We start from the raw sequence: 22,500 nt of genomic DNA, 5'->3' as shown, positions 1-22,500 counted from the left end.
GCCCTGCCACACTGCATGCATTGTTCGGGAATGGTTTGAGGAACATGATGAAGTATTCCCGGTGTTTTTCTAGCCTCCAAATTCTCCAGATCTCAATCCGATTGAGCATCTGTGGGATGTGCTGGACTGACAAGTCCGATCCACTGTGGCACCACCTCGCAACTTACAGGACTTGAAGGATCTGCAGCTGTTTTGATGCCAGATACCACAAGACACCTTCAGGGGTCTTGTGGTATCCATGCCTCGGTGGGTCGGTGCTGTCTGTTTTGGTGGCACATGGAGGACCAACAACATATTAGGCAGGTGGTCATAATGTTTTGACTCATCAGTGTATATGTATATGCATATATACATCCATCCATTGGGACCATACTCTGTGCAGAGCGTTGGTGCTGCCTGAGCAGTCTCCTTGGCTCTTGGGCAAAATTCTGGGTGGGTCGCCACTCCGACACGGTATACCAGCATGCTGGCACTCATTTTTTCTGACCACGGAAGGATGACAGGTCGAGTTAACGACACCTGGTATTAATTCAACAGCTGAGTGAGATTTGAACTCAGGACCCTGGGATCCAAAGCCCACCACCCACACCATTAAGCCTACACCAGGCATGTGTGTGTGTGTGTGTGTGTGTATGTATATATATATATATATATATATATATATATATATATATATATATATATATTCAGGGTGTACCAAAAAAATGTACTCACTCTTTAAATGATAATAAATGAGTTGTTTCTTGACTTAGAAACAAGATTCATGGTTAATTGTATAAATGGATAAATGCATGTTTACAAATGTTCAAACTGACGACCATCACGTTCCAAACACCGCCGATAACGCGGACCAATGGATTCAACAGCGTTACGAATCATTTCATTTGGAACTGAAAGACATTGTCTTTCAATTTCCTCTTTCACCTCATCGACTGTTGCTGGTTTTGAGCCGTAAACCTTATCTTTGAGATATCCCCATAAAAAAGAAGTCTATTGGAGTGAGGTCTGGGGAACGCACAGGGAATTTAACACTACCTCTTCGCCCAATCCATCTGTTCGGAAAAGTTACTTTGAGACAGGCCCTTACATCACGGTGGTAGTGGGGAGGTGCTCCATCTTGCTGAAAGTAAATCTCCTAGTCACCAAATATCTCTTCGACACGTGAACCGACGGATTCCTGCAGCAAGTTTAAGTAAACATCCCCAGTGACAGTTTGGTCAAAAAAGAATGGCCTGAGATTTCCCAATGCTGATATCCCATACCACACTGTAACCGCTGTTAAGTTTAAATGTTGTTCCATCGTAACATGCAGATTTTCAGGAGCCCAGTAGGTGCAATTGTGTCGGTTAATTGAGCCATTTAACTTGAAGCTGGCCTCATCGCTCCAAACAATTTTGGATGGAAATGCTGCATCTTCTTCGCATTTGCCAAGGTACCACTCACAAAATTCAGCTCTCCGGTCAGGATCGTCTTCATTTAGAGCGTGGATTAATGTTGGAATGTAACTTTTCCAATTAGTTCGTTTCAAAATGCGATGGATGCTTGATTTGGGGATTCCTGTCTCAAGAGCCATTTGTCGTACAGATTTCCGTGGGGATCGGTGGAGGGTTTCCAGCAATTGATTTTCCTTTGCGGGGGTGGTTGATGACCGTGGTCTTCCTGCACGCTCCTTATGGACGTCATGCACAGTTCCATCTGTTTCAAACTTATTTCGGATGCGAGCAATGGTGCGTCGCATTGGTGGATCTTTGTGAAAATGTCTTCTAAATTGTCTTTGCACTTCCATGATGTTTTCGTGCTTCCAGTAGCATTTTATGATAAATTTTCTTTCTTTAACACCGAGTCGTACTTTGCCATTGTTAGGGTCAATTTGATCTGAAAAAAACGAAAAATTCAATGAGTTATGAGGAGCCAAAATGTGAGTATATTTTTTTGGGACACCCTGTATATATATGTATATATATATATATATATATATATATATATATATATATATATATATATATATATATATATATATATATATATATATATATATATATATATGTCATTCCCACCGCACACCCCACCGGTCTGTCATTCCCACCGCACACCCCACCGCTATCACACTGTCCTCATACATATCCTGCACCACCCTCACATACTTCTCTGCCACTCCCGACTTCCTCAAACAACCCCTTTCTTGGCACCCTATCACAAGCTTTCTCTAAATCCACAAACACACAATGCAACTCCTTCTGGCCTTCCCTATACTTCTCCATCAACATTCTCAAAGCAAACATTGCATCAGTGGTGCTCTTTCCTGGCATAAAGCCATATTGCTGCTCACAGATCGTCACCTCTCCTCTCAACCGAGCTTCCACTACTCTTTCCCACAACTTCATGGTGTGGCTTAACAACTTCATACCTCTGTAATTACCGCAGCTGTGCACATCGCCCTTGTTCTTGAAAATCGGAACCAGTACACTTAATCTCCACTCCTCCGGCATTCTCTCACTTTCCAAGATTTTATTAAACAATCTGGTTAACAACCCCACTGCCATCTCTCCTGAACACTTCCATGCCTCCACTGGTATACCATCTGGGCCAACCACCTTTCCTCTATTCATCCTCTTCATAGCAGTCCTCACTTCATCCTTACTGATCCACCCCACTTCCTGATTTACTATCTCCACCTCTTCCAACCTTCTCTTTCTCATTTTCTTCATTCATCAGCTCCTCAAAGTACTCCATCCACCTTTTCAACACACTCTCCTCGCTTGTCAGCACAGTCCTATTTGCGTCCTTTATCACCCTGACCTGCAGCACATCTTTCCCAGCTCCCTCTGTCTGGCTTATCGGTACAAATCCTTTTCCCTTTCCTTTGTATCCAACTTCTCATACAGCTTGTCATATGCCTTTTCCTTAGTTTTGCCACCTCTCTCTTCACCTTGCGCGCCACTCCTTGTACTCCTGTCTAATTTCTTCATCTCGCTAGCTATCCCACTTCTTTTTCGCCAACCTCTTCTTCCTTATACTTTCCTGTACTTCCTCGTTCCACCACCAAGTCTTCTTCTCTTCCTTCCTAGCTATCTCCCTCACCACTTCTGCTGTAGTTGCCCAATCATCCCGCTCCTCTTTACCACCATCCAAAACCTGTCTCATCTCCTCCCTAAATTTCACGCAACAGTCTTCCTCCTTCAGCTTCCACCATCTGGTCCTTGGTTCAGCCCTCACTCTCTTCCTCAACCTCACCTCTAAAGTCATCCTACAGACCACCAATCGATGCTGTCGAGCTACACTCTCCCCTGCCACCACCTTACAGTCTCTAATCTCTTTCAGGTTGCATCTCCTGCTTAAGATGTAATCCACCTGTGTGCACTTTCCTCCGCTCTTGTACGTCACCCTCTGTTCCTCCTCCTTCTTGAAATACGTATTTGCCTCCGCCATTTCCATTCGTTTTGCAAATTCTACCACCATTTGCCCTTCCATATTCCTCTCATTGACACCGTACCGACCCATCATCTCCTCATCCTCCATATTCCCTTCCCCAACATGCCCATTGAAATCTGCCCCAATCACCACTCTTTCATCCTTGGATACACTCTCTACCACTTCATCTTACTCCAGAAATCTTTATACTCCATCTCACACCCCATATGCGGGGCATATGCACTGATGACATTCATTATATACAATTCATTATACAATGAGAAATATATATATATATATATATATATATATATATATATATATATATATATATATATATATACACATATATATTTAATTATGCCATTATATATATAATTATAATTATACAATTAAATATATATGTATGTGTGTACACAAATATGTGTCTATTTATGCATATATGCATATATGTATATACATATGTATGTATGAATATATATATATATATCTATTTGTTTTCATGTATATACATATGTATATATGTATACATGTATATACATATGTATATGTACATATATGTGTATATATGTATATCTGTATATATATATATATATATATATATATATATATATATATATATATATATATATATATATATATATATGTATATACTGTATGTGTATATGTATACATGTATGTATATATGTATGTATATGTATATATATATATATATATATATATATATATATATATATATATATATATATATATATATATATATATATATATATATATATATATGATTGCGTTTCTTGGACTACTGTAGGTAGCTCGTTCAGAATACTTTTGAGCGCACAAGGTATATATGCAGCATATTCATAAGCCTATTTTTAGGTCGACTTTTAATGATACGAGCTAAGTCGGCACCTCTTACCGTGATCCGTTGCTTCTCCATTACTATCTCGATCTTGTATCTGACTGTCGAGCTCACCTATCTGTGCAAGTCAATGCTCGTTGAATCGAAACGAGGACAATTTTGCTGATAAAATCGATTACTGTCTCTGGTAATATCCGCAATCTATTGCACAATGAAGGTTACATCACTGCGTAAACGGCGTTCTGCACCAATTGCTTTTAATCCAGAAGTGAATTTTTAGGTGAAGGCTTATTAACGTGTTTGGTGCTTGCGGGGTTTCGTGTTTTCCTGCATTATGGATATCAAATCTCATTTTCGAGATGTCATTGTAATCCCTTGAAATATGCAATAGTATGTACAGTGCGTGCGAAGAATATTTTTTACAATTTTGATTTCATTAAAATACTGATATTAACGTTCCAGGATAATGGCATGTGATATGCCCTTCTTATGGACATCTCTAAACTCCAGCCCTTCCTCATGGGCTAGATATGCGATGACGATCAATGTCTATTTTATGTAGTGATCGGTTATCGTCCACAAAGGGAAATATCATGAAACAGATACACTTTCAAATATTTTTTATGATGAAAAATTCCTTGAGGTCCATGTTCACAAAATATGCAACTTCATTAATGGTCCCAATTAGTCATACATTGTGGGGTTGACCGCATTACGTTGTTTGCCCCAAGTCTTCCACAAACCGGCTGGCCAGGCCCGACATCCAACTGGAACTGATTTAGTCAGAAGTTTGTAATTTGCTCAGGATGCCGGAGGTAACTCACCTATAATTTGCAAAAGAACCTGTAGGATCTTTACCCTCCATCAACTAATGCAACTACATGGGACACCTGGCTTAACATACATCCAAGGGACGACACATCTTGTGATGCAACACCTGGCATGTGAAGCACCGATCCAGCATTTATATTCAAAAGGGGAATCAACCCAGATTAGATAGCTCAAAGGCAAGTGCGCTACCTCCACACCGTCCTGTCTGATCGCCATAATTCCTCGACTCGAATGTGTGTGTGTGTGTGTGTGTGTGTGTGTGTGTGTGTGTGTGTGTGTGTGTGTGTGTGTGTGTGTGTGTGTGTTTATACATATACATATATATATATATATATATATATATATATATATATATATATATATATATATATGTATATATATAAATATATACACAAATATATATATATATATGTATATATGTATATATACATATATTTCCCTGTTATGCATCCAACAATGTATATATTACCCTATTATCCATCCAATAATGTGTGTTGATATAACCTGATTATCAATCCGAAATGAATATATTGCCCTATTATCCATGCACGAATGCGTGTATATATTACCCCATTATCCATCCATCATGTATATATATATATATATATATATATATATATATATATATATATATATATATATATATATATATATATATATATATATATATATATATATATTTATGTGTGTGTGTGTTTGTATATATTACACTATTATCCATCCAATGTGTGTATCACACTATTATCCATCCCATGTGTGTGTGTGTGTGTGTGTGTGTGTGTGTGTGTGTGTGTGTGTGTGTGTGTGTGTGTATATATATATATATATATATATATATATATATATATATATATATATATATATATATGTAGTGATGATATAGTGATATATTACTCCATTATCTATCCAATAATGTGTGTATATATTACACTATTATCCATCCAATAATGTGTGTGTATATTACAATATTACCATCCCATAATGTGTGTATATATTACACAATTATTCATCCAATGTATGTATATTTGACCCCAATATCCATCCAATAATGTGTGTATATTACACTATTATCCATTCAATGTGTGTGTGTATATTACACTTATCCATTCAATGTTTGTATATATTACACTATTATCCATCCAATAATGCGTGTATATTACACTATTATCCATCCAATGTCTGTATATATAACACTATTATCCATCCAATGTGTGTATATTTGACCCCAATATCCATCCAATAATGTGCGTATATATGACACTATTATCCATTCAATGTTTGTGTTTATTTCGCTTATCCATTCAATGTGTGTATTTATTACACTATTATCCATCCAATAATGCATGTATAGATTTCACAATTTTCCATCCAATGTGTGTATATTTGACCCCAATATCCATCCAATAATGTGTGTATATATTACACTATTATCCATTCAATGTGTGTATATATTACACTTATCCATTCAATGTGTGTATATATTACACGATTATCCATCCAATGAGTGTTTGTGTGTATATATATATATATATATATATATATATATATATATATATATATATATATATATATATATATATATATATATATATATTGCACTATTATCCATCCAATGTGTGTATATTTGACCCCAATATCCATCAAATAATGTGTGTATTTTTTACACTTTTATCCATCCAATAATGGATGTATAGGTTTCACTATTATCCATCCAATAATGCATGTATATATTACATGATTATCCATCCAATAATGTGTGTATATATTCCACTTTTATCTATCCAATAATGCATGTATAGATTTCACTATTATCTATCCAATAATGCGTGTCTGTATTCCACTATTATCCATCCAATAATGCATGTATAGATTTCACTATTTTCCATCCAATAATGCATGCATATATTACATGATTATCCATCCAATAATGTGTGTGTATATTACACTATTATCCATCCAATAATGTGTGTATATATTCCACTATTATCCATTCAATGTGTGCATATATTACACAATTAACCATCCAATGAGTGTATATATATATATTTTACACTATTATCCATCCAATGTGTGTATATATTACACTATTATCCATCGAATGTGTGTATATATTACACCATTATCCATCCAATGCATGTATATTTGACCCCAATATCCATCCAATAATGTGTGTATATATTACACTTTTATCCTTCCAATAATGCATGTATATATTACACTATTATCCATCTAATAATGCACGTATATATTACACGATTATCCATCCAATAATGTGTGTACATATCACCAGATTGCTCATCCAATAATGCATGTATATATTCCACTTTTATCCATCCAATAATGTACGTACATATCACCCTATTATCCATCCAATGTGTGTTATATATATATATATATATATATATATATATATATATATATATATATATATATATATATATATATATATATATATATATATATATATATATATACATATATATATATATATATATGTATGTATTTATCAACCTATCTCCCATTGATTGTAGAAATCTAAGCACCTGTCTCAATCATCCAGTTGGTATATTGTCCAATTCTTCAAACATTTCCAAGCCCTCATAAAACAAGAAGCTTTACAATCTGTAAGTGATGTTTAACAGACCTTCACTAATCCCTGTGAGGCTTTCTTCTATTATGTCTAAATCTTTCTGCAAACAAGGCCCACGCCTGGAAGCTCAGTAATTAACCCCGTTCCTCAGGTTGGTGTGTTCTCCCGAGACCCAACCATCTTGGTTACATGCGCAATCCACATGGAACCAGAAACACGACCATTACCCAAAGGTGAGATCTCTACAGGGCGTTAACGCATAGCTCAACCCAAAAGGCCAAACTATACCTGGCCATAAGAGGTCATTTCCAAAGCGTAAGTAGACTCAAATTTTCAGACTAAATGGTGTAAGACTACTGCAAACTCATAACTGAATACAAAATGTATATCACAGATCTACAAGAGAAAAGATGTATACAGTGTTCTAAAAATACACAGCTTGTACAAGTGTGATTCTTGGTAAAGTATTCAGAAGATGTTTAAGTAGGTTAACACTTAATGAAACGTAATGTTTGCTTTATAGTTTATTCTAATGCAAAAGACAAGGTAATGCATGGGGATATAGTTCTTCTTTGTGCTAAGGTAGTGAATATCTTTGGGCCCAAAGGGCAAACAGTGCTGCTCAGGGTCAGCAAACTGCCTCCCTTACAAATTAGTTCTTATCTGCTGTTTTGTGCTGTGCAGTATTGTAGGTTTTTATTATATATTTTTTTCACATACTTGTGGATCTAATGGGTGCACAGAGTGTATTGTGAACAATGGAACTTGTCCCAATAAGCGGTTCTCTGTCTTCACCATACACATATTGCTTAAGTAGCCAATGTCAATTTGGTCATCAGAAAAGAGAAAGGACCGAGAAATTTGAAACCTAAAAAGGGTGACCTTTTCCTTCTGTGGATTGCGTGTGGGGAGGTGGTCTTAAAATGAAGAAATGTAAGGATGTACAAGGAACCATGCATGGTGCAGGAGGCCATTCAGCCTATCATGCATGCGCTGCACCAACCCCAGAAACCATCACCCATCCACATACAAGCTACTTACTTACAAGTCCTATCAAAATCCCTGTACCCCTCTATCTCTAAAGCATCTAGGTACCTATCTAATTTATGTTTAATCATATCTACTCATTCTACTGCCACTACCTTTCTTGGAACACCAGAAGGATGATGATGATGATGATGATGATGATGATGTGAGAGAGAGAGAGAGAGAGAGAGAGAGAGAGAGAGAGAGAGAGAGAGAGAGAGAGAGAGAGAGAGAGAGAGAGAGAGAGAGAGAGAGAGAGAGAGAGAGAGAGAGAGAGAGAGAAATAGAGAGAGAGAGGTGTGAGATAGAGAGGTGTGAGAGAGAGAGAGAGAGAGAGAGAGAGAGAGAGAGAGAGAGAGAGAGAGAGAGAGAGAGAGAGAGAGAGAGAGAGAGAGAGAGAGAGAGAGAGAGAGAGAGAGAGAGAGAGAGAGAGAGAGAGAGAGAGAGAGAGAGAGAGAGAGAGAGAGAGAGAGAGAGAGAGAGAGAGAGAGAGAGAGAGAGAGAGAGAGAGAGAGAGAGAGAGAGAGAGAGAGAGAGAGAGAGAGAGAGAGAGAGAGAGAGAGAGAGAGAGAGAGAGAGAGAGAGAGAGAGAGAGAGAGAGAGAGGAATATTTTGTTCGAGCAGTTGGGGGAGAAGGACTATATACATTTGGAAGGGATAGATAGCATAGGGAGGGATGCCAAGGGGTTTAGTGTAGGCATATTTGCAATTTCGTGTATTTTTTTGTTAAAAGCAAAAACTCACTTGATTTTGTAAGAAGGTATCATAAGCTTTAAAAAAAATTAGGGTGGCATTTTTTCTGAACATTCTTAGGGTATGAAATCCAAGATGGCATCCAAAATGGCCACCGAACACTAATAATGCAATATCTTCGCGAATACATGTGATACAATTACAAATGAAGTGTCTAAATATATGTTTTCTAAGACAGAAATCTAATGGAATCATCAAATTTATGTTATATGTATGATCTACATGCCAAATTCCAAAATGGCCACCGCGCACCCGCAATGTAAGAATGTAAGCTATACCTTCTCGCTTTGCATGCATTACCAAGCCAACAGGATTTTGTAATTACAAACCAAGTATCTACCTATTTAAAGACATGTATTTTTCACAAAGAAAACATAATTAACAAACCAACAAACAGATCTAAATAAAATTAAATACTTGAATTACTGTTCAATCTCTTAAATCGTTTAAACAGGAAGATGCAAAAAGTCATACTGATTAAATGCCTGGCTTTCATTTAGTAGTTTTAACAATGGATATCAACTGAATTATTATTTTGTGAATGTCATAGGAAGTAACACCTCAATCTTCACAGTCTTCATATATCCCTGGTTGGACAGTTTTGTTGTTGCAGCTGAAAACCCAGCATCCACAAACTTCCGTACATGGGATATTGTTCTGACCTGCCGATCAGACTTTTATGCACATACGAAATGTTGTGCCAGCACAGATGCACTTTGGTTCATAGATTCGGCCCTGCTGATTGTTTTAAGCTGATGTAAACCTTGGATAACATGCTTGCAGAAGAGTTGAAGCAAAGCAGGTGGTTCATAATTATCAAATGTTCCTTCGAATTTCCACGGGGTTGCGCTTGCAATGTCTCTTCTCAGTATTTTAGCTGCTTTCAGAAGGACTTTCACATATTCTCTTAGGTCTTTTGTATCGGTGGCCAACGCACCAGCTAACAGGGTTTCCTTGGCTTTTGTAGAAAGTACTTGCTCAGGTTTGGTTTTGTCTGGAGGCCTGGTGAAGTGCACATCAGCGATGTACAGAGGTAAAGGGAACCCATTGGCTTCAAGCAAACCAACATATGATTGTTCAATGTCATTCGTATTCAAAGCTGAACTGTTAGATGTGTCATTCGTTTCAGTTTCCACCATGTCGAGCATCTCCAGGTCAGACACTAACTGTGCAAAATGAACATGCTGTTTTGTAGGTGTGTTAGCTTTTTCTATGTCTCGTTTTGCATGGCCTAAGGACAGAAGGTGATACTTCATGTCCTCAGCAACTGCTGTAAGAAGATCAGGTGAGCCTACAACATTGCTCAGTCTGACTTTCAAGAGTTTTCTGTCTGTTTGCTGACCAATGGCTTTGAGCTGAGCTCCCATGTTTTCAGTTGAGACGTCATGCAATTTGTCTGCTTTGTCTTCCTGACAAATGACACACATCTCCTTGTCGAAAGCCTGGTAAATCGCTGTAATGTGGAACCACTTGTAGATGCAGCATCAGATTTTGGCGGTCGTCCTATTGTCTTCTGTTTTACATCACTGACGCTGCCTGTCACTTGTCCTTTCTCATATCTGGTCTTGGCTCGTTCAATGCATGTTTCATTTGTGAGATCCTTATAACATGTATTGTGGTATGAAACACCATTCTGTAACAGTTCATGGGCAGACAAACCTTTTATGCGATTCTTTAATGCAGAGAATTATGTTTCCCCATATGAACATCGAACATCAGTTGTTGTAATTACTTTCTCCACTGAAGGCAAAGAAGGACGAAGCACATAGTTTGTATAATCTGTTTGCTTGCTGCTCAACTGGCAAATTAAGCAGAGTTCAAAATCCACCGTTTTTGACTTCTTGTTAGATGAAGACTCTGCCATTTTGGTTAATCCAAGGTGTCTAAGCTATGTTATCATGGGTTATGGTTGCTGTGGGTACGTGCAGCCTGCAAAAGAAGAAAATAATATGTTGGTACACCATAAAATGGACAAGTGGAACCTTAACATACAGCGAACAAACTGCTGCCGATGACTGGATTCGAACGTCAATTTTCCGGCCGCCATGTTGAAATAAAAAGGCAGCCTCTGTCTCAAATTGTGCAAAATAAAAAGATTAGTAGTCAGGTGAAAGTTATTGTTATTATAGTCACCTCGATATACAAGTTCCAAGCCAAACTCATTCACAGTGATTATGGCATGATCTAACGATTAATTAATTAAGCTCCACCACATCCAAGCCTTTCCCAGAAAATCCTCTATGCATTATCCTATTATACAGCGAGACAGTTTTCCCAGGAGATTTTGTGGTGATAGCAAAACAAAATGGTTCGGGTCTTGTTGAGAGTGGTTCCAAGCAGTTCATGCTGAAATTTTTTTTATTTAAACCACATTAGGTTAATTTTAGTGTCAAATTTACGGCGTTTTGCTATGGTGGCGGCCATCTTGGATTTCAGGCCGTTAGAATGCTCAGTAAAAATGCCACCCTAATTTTTTTTCATGTTTATAGTATCATCGAACAAAATCAAGTGAGTTTTTGCTTTTAACAAAAAAAATACACGAATACTTTTTTTCATGACAAATATGCCTACACTAGTTTGTGTGGCCCATTTGAGTATATTGGGAGAAAGGGGGATCGTAAAGAACAGTCACGTAAATTCAGCCATATTTACATACACAATAAATGTATGGTACCCAATGGTGCACAAACACCTGATGACCTGACAAAACTATCAATTGCATTCTTAGCAACAGAGACAAAGAATATTCTTCACATCCATATACAGCACCCTGGTCCTGATTGCATCACATTTATGCTGCTGATGAAGTCCCTGCTGTGCACTTGTGAGCATGGTACATTAAAGTAGGATTTGCCTTTTCAAATTCGACAAAGTGTGTATTCGTCCTCATGAGGGTTTGCTGTAATTTGTATTTACATCTTGGTTGATTTGTAAATTAAGCTGGGGGAAGCACGGACCGTTAATGTTAAAAGTATTTGTTTCACACTTTTAGCTCAAGAATGAAAACTAACCCCAGAGGCCAAAATTTGAAACGAGATCCTTCAAAATGTGAAATAAGGCATCACATTTGAACTCGTCTGAAAGATCCACAAGAAAGTCCAGCAATCGTATTTCTAAACCCGGGGTTTTATACATTTTTAATACCCCATTTTGTACACTCAGCAGCAGGATGATGTGGTAACATTTTGCAAATATAGGAAAGACTTAAGCATCTATTCTAATTACCAGGCTATTTCCTTAATTTTTTTGTATTTGGTAAATTTCCATCCCAAAGGTCATCTCATGAATCAAATTGACAGTTATACTGGCACCGCCATATTTCCACTTCGATCTCATGTACCTTTGCAGGAAGTTTAAAGAGGTTAAAAGGGTACCTTAACCTTGAAAACGGCACTATAGCAAGAGCCTCTGTTTTCCTACATGGAACATACTGGACAATTTAACTCCAAGTAATGTACTCTTACAATGGTTATTAACATTCTTAGTTATTTCAAGTGTATCTTTATTTCAAGAAATGTATTAATGCCAATATGTAGGGCCATGTGTTTTGGTGAGAGATAACAAGCTGAGGAAAGACAAGTGGTTCAGGTCAATAAATAAATATTGAAAGGCATGACGCCAACTTTAACTTTCAGATAAAGAACAAATTGGTGTTATTTTATCATAATATTTGTATCAATATTTTTTCATCGTAGTCACGTTTTTTAAATTGATATTTTATGGAAAAAAGGTTCTCGTTGGTACCCTTGTTTCCTCTGCTCCTTGTCCTCCAACCCGACCCAGCTCCTGCAGGATGCACGTATTATTCCAATAACCCTCTCCTGGTTAAATTCCCCAAATCCAGGTTTACTGCACACCACAATGATTTTGTTCCTCTTTTCTCTTATTTGTGGAACTGCCTTTTTGAGGAGGTTCAATCCCACTCTTCCCTCCAGGACTTCAAGTAAGCAGGACATCACCATCCCAGGTCATCCTGCAATCCCACCAGTGATATTTTTGATACCCCATTAACCCAGCTCTCCAACTTGCAGATGTTTCCTTTTCTCCTCTCTCATTCTTTTGTTATTCGTTCATCCATGGCAAAGTGAATATATATATATATATATATATATATATATATATATATATATATATATATATATATATATATATATATATATATATATATATATATATATATATATATATATATACACACACATACATACATTGGGACCAGACTCTGTGCAGAACATTGGTGCTGCCTAAGGCCAAAGTCACATTTGGCATGGCGGCCGTAGGGTCTACAAAATCTACAGCCACTAGCAATTATAGGGCGGCCGCAGTATTTCCACGGTCACACAATGTAGCAGTCACATATGTTTTTATTTTTCGGGGAGCCGCATGGGGTATAAAAATTGTGGAGACCGAAACCGTGGGGGTGCCATATGGTCTTTGATTTGATGTCGCACGGTGACCTTAGGGCGTCCCTGCGGTGGCCATATAATTTTCAAGGCAGACACAAGGTAGCCTCAAGGTGCTCGCAAGGTGACCGCAGGGGGGCCCTAAGGCGAACATGCGGCCAGACGGACAGTAACGAGTGGGTATATATACCAGTTCTTTTTTACTGAAATAAAAATATAACAGTTCGGAATATACCAGTATATATAACTGAATATACTATAATTATCATACATATAACTGAATATACCAGTTCAGAGTACCGTGGTGCCCCCAGAATCCGAACATCCCATTGTTTGAACAAATTGGAATCTGAACAACTTTTTCGAGAAAATTTTGCCCTAAAAACCGAATACATTTTAAAAAACCGAACACAACTTAGCATTCATGTTTGTTCACGTGCGTCTCCCCTGCCTGTTCGACCCGCATCTTCGTGCTTTGTTCATTCAGTTCGTCGGTGGAAGTACTCGTGATAGCATCTCTCGTGTGTCGATCGCTACTTTACCTCGTGTTTTCACCTTGATTTGTGCTGTTTTTTTTTTACTCATCTTGTGTTTTAATTAATAACAAAAAAGCAATCCGATCACGTGGTGTGACGGACTGTCGGACAAGGATTTAATTTCACAGCAAAACTGGTTGTAATTTGGAATATCCATGATTACCTCAACCCTATGCGTTTGATGAAAGTGATTGTGGTTTTGGGGGCATCATGTTTGATGAGCTGCCCTGGGGGCAACGCTCGCAGAGTGCGCGAGCGATCGGAACCCAGGCAGGAGCACGAGCCTTTGTGGACCTTTGGATATGGTGATTGTACCAGTTTACATACAAAACACCACCACCGAAGGTCATTTACTCATCTTATTTTACCTTAAACATGGGGAATTTCAGTTGAAAGTATCTTGAAAGTGGGTTTTCTTGGGGTCCAGGAACGGATTAATTCACTTTCCATTATTTCTTATTGGGAAAATAGTTTTGGAATCCGAACATTTTGCAATCCGAACAGCCTCCTGGAACGAATTAAATTGGGATTCTGGGGACACAACTGTATAGGCAAACACCTATACTCCGATCTCTAGCGGAAACGCAGGGTGGACGCACAGTCGATGCTGACTGCCATGGAGGCTGTATGTAGGATGCACGGCGGGCGTAGGGGAACCATGCGTCGACCCTGCATTGCCTGCAGGTAGTCACACAGACCGCAAGGCCACTGTACGGTGAACACAGGGACGCCTTAGGACTACCCTACGGCGACCGTGGAAATAGTGCGGCCGCCGTAATTTTTTTGGGGTTGGCAAAATTCATTTTTCATTGATAAGAGCCTACGGCAGCCGCACGGGCAACGCAGGGTCGATGCACGGTTCCCCTACGCCCGCCGTGCGTCCTATGTACGGCCTCCTTGGCAGTCTGCGTCGACTGTGCGTCCACACTGCGCTTCCGCTAGAGATCGGAGTATAGGTGTTTGCCAATACAGTGGTGCCCCCAGAATCCCAATTTAATTCGTGGAACACATCTACGTCACAAACCTGGCTTGTCAAATTGCTACGGCCAACGTCGAAATGAAAAAAGTTATAACTCTGTGCTATAATTTCACAGCGACCCCTACGGCCTGTAAAAGATAGCCATACGGCGTAGGGCCACCCTGAGGCCACCTCAGAAACTCTGCGGCCACCGCACGTTTCTGTCAATTTAGGGGGGAGGGGGGTACGGCCGCCATATCCTAGCCGTAGAGCAAATGTGACTTAGGCCTAAGCAGCCTCCTTGGCTATTGGGCACAATCCTAGACAGGTCGCCACTCTGACACAGGATACCAGCAAGCTGGCACTAATTTTGCCGGCATAGGAAGGATGACAGGCAGTGTCAACCCCACCTGTTATTAATTCAACAGCCAAGCTGGATTTGAACTCAGGATTCAAGGATCCCAAGCCCACCACCCTCGCCATTAAGCCAACATCAGGCATATGTATATGTATATGTATATGTATATGTATATATCGTTGCGGTTCTGGGAAACGCATCCCTTCAATGCAGTGGCATCCATCTTACAGTGCTCCCCAGACAGTTATTTCATTAAAATACATACAGACAGTCCCTGCCCTCTTGTAGAATGGATCAAACGAGACAGTGCATTGTGTGGATCTCATAGTTAGGTCTGATTATTACTCTGACTTCATTCCTATTGTTTTTCCCTTATTCCTAAGATAACTTCAAGCAGGCACTGCACCCAGACAGCCACCTGTAGAAATTGTGGCCATGCTCTTCACTGTGAGAATGGGTCCTCGCGAAGGCCAGTCGGCACTATACTCAGACAGCAACATGCAGAAACTGCAGCCACGCCCTTTTCAACCCAATTCTGAGTATAATAATTATATCTATGTTCTTTTTCAATCCAAATCTCCATCTAATAATTATATTTCTCTTCTTTTTCAATCCAAATCTCCATCTAATACTTATATCTCTATCCTACTCTTTTCCATCCAAGTCTACATTTAATACTTATATCTATACTCTTTCCGATCCAAACCTACATCTAATAATTATATCCAATCTTTTCCCTCAATTCCTGAAACAGATCAGGGCTGGCACCACGCACACCACCACTTTTGATAAATGACCGCGTGCTCAATGGCGGCGGACCCACGTGCAGACCCGGGGTAATTTATTATCACACACAGAGCAGGGCACGAATGGCACACATCTTGTTCGGGTCTGCGCATGGGGTTTAGCATAGCATCTTACCGTTGGTCTTCGCTGACCACCACGGCCACGGGTGTCTCTCGCAGACGGCGGACGTCTTCTTTCCTCTCCGCCCTGCAAGACTGCTGCCAGGCAGAGGCACGCTGTATGGCTCGGGCTGCATGGCTTAGGGACAGGCAGCGCATTGACCGGCACTGATCGCCGGTCGCTGGGGTACAGGCGGGATTTCGGTGCAGGGCGATTCGTGTCACGGTGTTCAGAGCGAGACGATTCCGCAGCTTGGAATCATCTTGCTGGATGTAAAATGGAGTCGCTCCCGGCCATCACGGCTGGGCCGTGTGGTGGCCGGGGCCCAACCAGAGCGCCAGATTCGGGTGACTACACATCGCTTTGGGTTGTCGCCCCCGCCCCGCACCACAGGATCTATAAAAGGACAGGTCGTGGGGCCGTTCGAGCGTTCCCCATCTGCTGGTTGTTTTCCGTCCCTGCTCATCGCTCCTGGTTCCTGTCAGCTCGTCCTGCTCTCTGTCTGACCTGGGATCGACAATCCGCCATTCATCGACTGACTCCGGCCTTCTTCATGATTCGCATGCTGACTCTGCCCTTCTTCACTGGCTCGTCGTTGGCTCCACCCACCAGCTGATCCTGTCTGCCACTACGCCCACTCATTTTGATTCTGCCTTTTTCCACCCACTGGCTTCTGACTCTGCCCAAAGTCCTTCCTTCACGCCTGACAGTCGTGCCCCATTCACTGGACCGACGCTAAGCTGCACGAAGTGCCAGCTGTCAGGGAGGTATCGCCCAGTGGAGCATCCCCCCAAAACATACTGGTGGCATGGTCGGTCAATCGTGCAAGGTATTGAGAGACCGTTAGCCTAATCTCCTCTCCTCTTTCTTGTCATTAACTCTTCTTCATCGGTGTGTGTGTGTGGTGTGTGTATGTGTGCGTGTGCGTGTGCGTGTGCGTGTGCGTGTGCGTGTGCATGTGTATGTGTATGTGTATGTGTATGTGTATGTGTATGTGTATGTGTATGTGTATGTGTATGTGTATGTGTGTGTGTATGTGTATGTGTATGTGTATGTGCGTGCGTGCGTGCGTGCGTGCGTGCGTGCGTGCGTGCGTGCGTGCGTGCGTGCGTGCGTGCGTGCGTGCGTGCGTGCGTGCGTGCGTGCGTGCGTGCGTGCGTGTGTGTGTGTGTGTGTGTGTGCGTGCGTGCGTGCGTGTCATGGTGCCTGCCCTCGTTTAAATTAAGTGTCAAAGAATTACATCGGGATAACTCTGCTCTGTGTCTGCTTTTGTAAGTTTCTTGTATTATTGTCACACCAGACTTTTCTTCCGATCCCTGCTTTCACACAACAATAAACTCTCTTAATTGTGACACATATTTGCTCGCCGGCTTGTGAATAAATTAATCGTATAAATGTTCCCAACTCAGTTTTGTCTTTTCTTTCATTGATCCAGCATGGTTCGTATCCTAACATAGACAGGACTTTATTCCCAACGATCCATTCCTTTTAGCCGGTATGTCCTTGGCAGTATCGCTCAGCGGCATCTGATCAGGTAAAGTGATCCGGTTCGGAGAAGGTGCACTGAGGGCATGTTCCCGGTAATTAGAGCACATGAGTATTTTTTAGGTAACGGGATAAACTAGACGGAGGACCCAAAGTCACGTAGTTGATTTGTTGGCGTTCACGGTCGGTTAGCGACTCACCACGTCACAGAATTATCCGTGTACGACGGCCTGCAATTCCAGGGAGTTTGGTGGGAACCCGAGATAGCTTCCCCCCTTGTGGTCTTCTCACCCGACACCCAGCCCATGCCGCGGCGACTGGCAGTCAGCGCCGGTCAATGCACTGCCTGTCCGTAAGCCTTGCGTCCCGAGCCGTACAGCATGCCTCTGCCTGGCAGAAGCCTCACCGGGTGGAGAGGCGAGAAGATGTCTGCCATCCGCGAGAGACACCCTTGGCCACAGTGGTTAGTGGAGACCGATGGTAAGATGCTGTGGTAAACCCATGCGCAGACCCGACCAAGATGTGTGCCATTCGTGCCCTGCTCTGTGTGCGATAATAAGTTACCCCGGGGATGTGCGCCGGTCCGCCGCCATTGAGCATGTGGTCATTTATCAAAAGCGGTGGTGTGCGTGGTGCCAGCCCTGATCTGTGTCAGGAATTGAGGGAAAAGATTGAGTATAATTATTAGATGTAGGTTTGGGTTGAAAAGAGTAGAGATATAAGTATTAAATGTGGACTTGGATGGAAAAAGAGGATAGATATAAGTATTATATGGAGATTTGGATTGAAAAAGAAGATAGATATAATTATTAGACTCAGAAATGGGTTGAAAAGGGCGTGGCTGCAGTTTCTACAGGTGGCTGTCCAAGTGTAGTGCCTGCTGGCCTTCGTGAGGACCCATTCTCACAGCGAAGAGCATGGCCACAATTTCTACAGGTGGCTGTCCTAGTAGTGCCTGCTGGCCTTCGCGAGGACCCATTCTCACAGCGAAGGGCGCGGCCGCAGTTTCTACAGGTGGCTGTCCGGGTGCAGTGCCTGCTTGAATTTATCTCAGGAAAAAGGGAAAAAGAATAGGAATGAAGTCAGAGATATAATCAGACCTAACTATGAGATCCACAAAACACACTGTCCCGTTTGACCCATTAGACAAGATAAACATATATATAAATATATATATATATATATATATATATATATATATATATATATGTATATTGTTGCGGTCTTCGCGCCCGCCGGCGTGCGACGGCCACGTAACTCGAATCGCGGCACGTCGCCCACCGGACGGACAATCCAGTCGTGACCCTCTCGGACTAACGCCGGGAACCAGTCACGGGTGGACCTTTCGGTCTCACCGCGATCGAGCCAATCAGCCCCCGCGTGGGATAGGGTTGCTCGCCAAATTCGAACTACCTAAGTACCCACGCGGAGGGTAGACCGGGCGATCGCACCTCGCCGCAGGTCGACTTCGGACACGGGCCACTTAAGCGACCCGTTCCGTACTATCAGAATAACCGAGCGGTGTTATCGTCGACCTCGACGGTTCGATTAATTATCGGGCGTACTCAGCCCACTACCAACCCTTTACGTGAAGCAAGATGGGGATTCAATGGGGGAAAAGACGAAGCGAAGCGGGAGACAGTTCAACAATAAAGCACATTTATTCGCGACGAACGGAAAGCACACAAATACAATTCCACCAAATGCACACAAAAAAAAGAAAACACAATTCCATTTACACAAAAAGCAAACATAAAAGTGAAAACACAGTGCAGAGCTAATACCGACTACCGAGCACACGGCAACACTTATACAATTCTACTTCACAGACGGCGCCGACAACACATACCCAAAACCAAGGAAAAGAAATACCCTCAAGAATGAGGTAGGCCTGGGGCCGAGACCAGGTCGGGCCTACCCGTCTGGTGATGAGACGCGGAGCGGCGATGGCCCCGCAACCCGCGGGCCTCGTGGACAGTGCCTGGCAGGGGGTGGGAACGGGGCCCCCTTGGTCGCACTATCTCAGCGCGGGGGGAAACAGGAGGGGGTTGCTGATGCTCGGGGTATAGAGGATCTTTATTATGTGCGCGACGAGCGTCTCCACCTCGGCCAGGTCGCGCTGCCGGCCTCCCAGGGGTGCAGCTCCCTGCACGACGCGAGCACCCCCTCGTCCGCCCTCGCCGCCTCTCCACAGCTCGTCCCCTCCGTTCCGACTTCAACGCACACGACGAGCAGCTCCACCGCCCGCGAAGTCTTGACTCTCTGTTCCGACTCCTTCGCCTCGTTCCGACCTTTACTACTTACTGACTCTCTCGTTCGTTCTTGTTTGCGACTAACTTCGCCTTTGACCCCCTCCCTTTGACCTTTCACCTCGCTCCCCATTGGCCCGAGAAAAAGTGGGCGTGAAGGCTTTTTGATCCACAAATTTGCATATATCGATCGCCCTGGGGGCGGGGCCAATTCGCCCCTCGCTCACCGATTGGACGGCAAAAAGTGGGCGTGTGTCGTTTTCGATCCGTTTTTGAAGCAGAAAATCCGTGATTTTGTACACGCTGTTCAACGTGCGCCCTACACGAGTCCAGCATCGGTGCCCATGAGTGGCGCGAGATGACGGTGATGCGATGGTGGCGAGTTGCGACGGTAAAGGTCATGGCGGTTGTGGTGAAGCGGCGTTGTGGTTGGTGGTTGTTGTTGTGGTTGTGATGGTGGCGATTGGTCCAAAATAAAGATAGTAAAAGAAAAACGGCTATCCTGAAGAGTCGCAGCACGTATAAATGACATGTATTCCCACTAGACAACGGGTTTGGGCCTAACTACACATGTACTTACCGAGATACCTCACCTAAGGGACCTGAATGGTGGTTTGCGAATCTGGTAACCACAACAATATATATATATATATATATATATATATATATATATATATATATATATATATATATATATATATATATATATATATATATATATACACACAATACACATATATATCTGTATATTGGTGGCCGAGGTGGCGAGCGTAGGTCGATGGTAAGATGCCATTGCAATGGTAAGATGCGCAGACCCGAATAAAGAGGAGTGCTATGCGTGTCCCGTACAGTGCGATGGTAATTATCATGGGACTGCACGCGGGTCCGCTATCGTGCATGCTTATTTATCACAGTGGTGTTCCTCACAGGTGGCTGCCTGAGCGCGGTGCCAGGCCCGATCTGTGTCATTGACTGAAGGAAAGGATTGGATATAATTCAGGGTTGAAAAGAGCACGCTACACGCGTCCTGCACAGCGTTGGGATTCAATGTGTGGTTCTACTATTGCCTTAGACACCGTATTCTTGCAGCGGAGGGTTTTTCCAACGTGTGGTTGATGCTTTTTTTGCCCTCTGCGAGGACATTCATACGTACCATGGTGGCGGAAGGGTAGAATGAGGTATAATTAGACCGAGCAAAAAGACCCAAACAACGCACTTCGGCCTGTTTACACATTAGACATGAGGGAAAGGACTAACTGTATGTATATTAATGAAATAACTGTCTGGGGATCACTGTATGTTGGGTGCCATTGCCTGAGAGGCATGCGGTTTTTTTTATAACCGCAACAATGTGTATGTATACATATATACATAATATATATATATATATATATATATATATATATATATATATATATATATATATATATATGTTGGGTGCCATTGCCTGAGAGGCATGTGGTTTTTTTTATAACCGCAACAATGTGTATGTATACATATATACATAATATATATATATATATATATATATATATATATATATATATATATATATATATATATATATCTTCTTCTTCTTCTTCTTCTTTCGGCTGCTCCTGTTAGGGGTCGCCACAGCGGATCATCCGTATGATCCGCACAGTGATTTGGCACATGTTTTACGTCGGATGCCCTTCCTGACACAACCCTGGTTGCCTCTTACGACACAGGGATATGGTACACCTATTTTAACCGGGGTATACACCGGCCCAGTATACTGGTACTCATTTCGCCGACCTCGGAAGGATGACAAGCTGAGTCAACCCCCTGGTGTATTAATTCAGTGGCCCAGCGGGGCTTGAACTCAGGACCTCTTGGATCCCAAGCCGCTGCCCTAACCACTGCGCCAACACCAGGCTCAGTATATATATATATATATATATATATATATATATATATATATATATATATATATATATATATATATATATATATATATATATATATATATATATATGTATATATAAATATATATATATAAATATATATATATATATATATTTATGAGGTCCGTATAAAAATTAAAGGGACGGAGCCTGCTGTGTGCTCCACTTACACAACTTGAATGAACGGGTTGCGTCAGTCTTTCACAACAT

At 41.5% G+C, this 22,500-nt stretch overlaps 1 protein-coding gene across 6 annotated transcripts in view; it reads left to right on the top strand.

Annotated features, from left to right (window-relative positions):
• The window catches only part of LOC147019265 (transcription factor 7-like 2), a 303,769-nt gene that overhangs the window by 163,008 nt on the left and 118,261 nt on the right, over positions 1-22,500 (top strand). For 5 of the 6 annotated variants that reach the window (XM_085899606.1, XM_085899607.1, XM_085899602.1 and 2 more), the window contains one exon: positions 7,843-7,924. The exons of the other annotated variant lie outside the window; for it this stretch is intronic. In XM_085899606.1, coding sequence (XP_085755732.1) covers positions 7,843-7,924 — 82 coding nt within the window. The remainder of the gene's footprint in view (positions 1-7,842; positions 7,925-22,500) is intronic. 6 annotated transcript variants of the gene reach the window in all.

The sequence above is a fragment of the Eptatretus burgeri genome, chromosome 10 (genome assembly GCF_056783735.1).
Source record: "Eptatretus burgeri isolate ZD-2024b chromosome 10, Ebu_testis_v1, whole genome shotgun sequence".
Lineage (NCBI taxonomy): Eukaryota > Metazoa > Chordata > Myxini > Myxiniformes > Myxinidae > Eptatretus > Eptatretus burgeri.
This window is presented reverse-complemented; position numbering and strand designations above follow the sequence as displayed.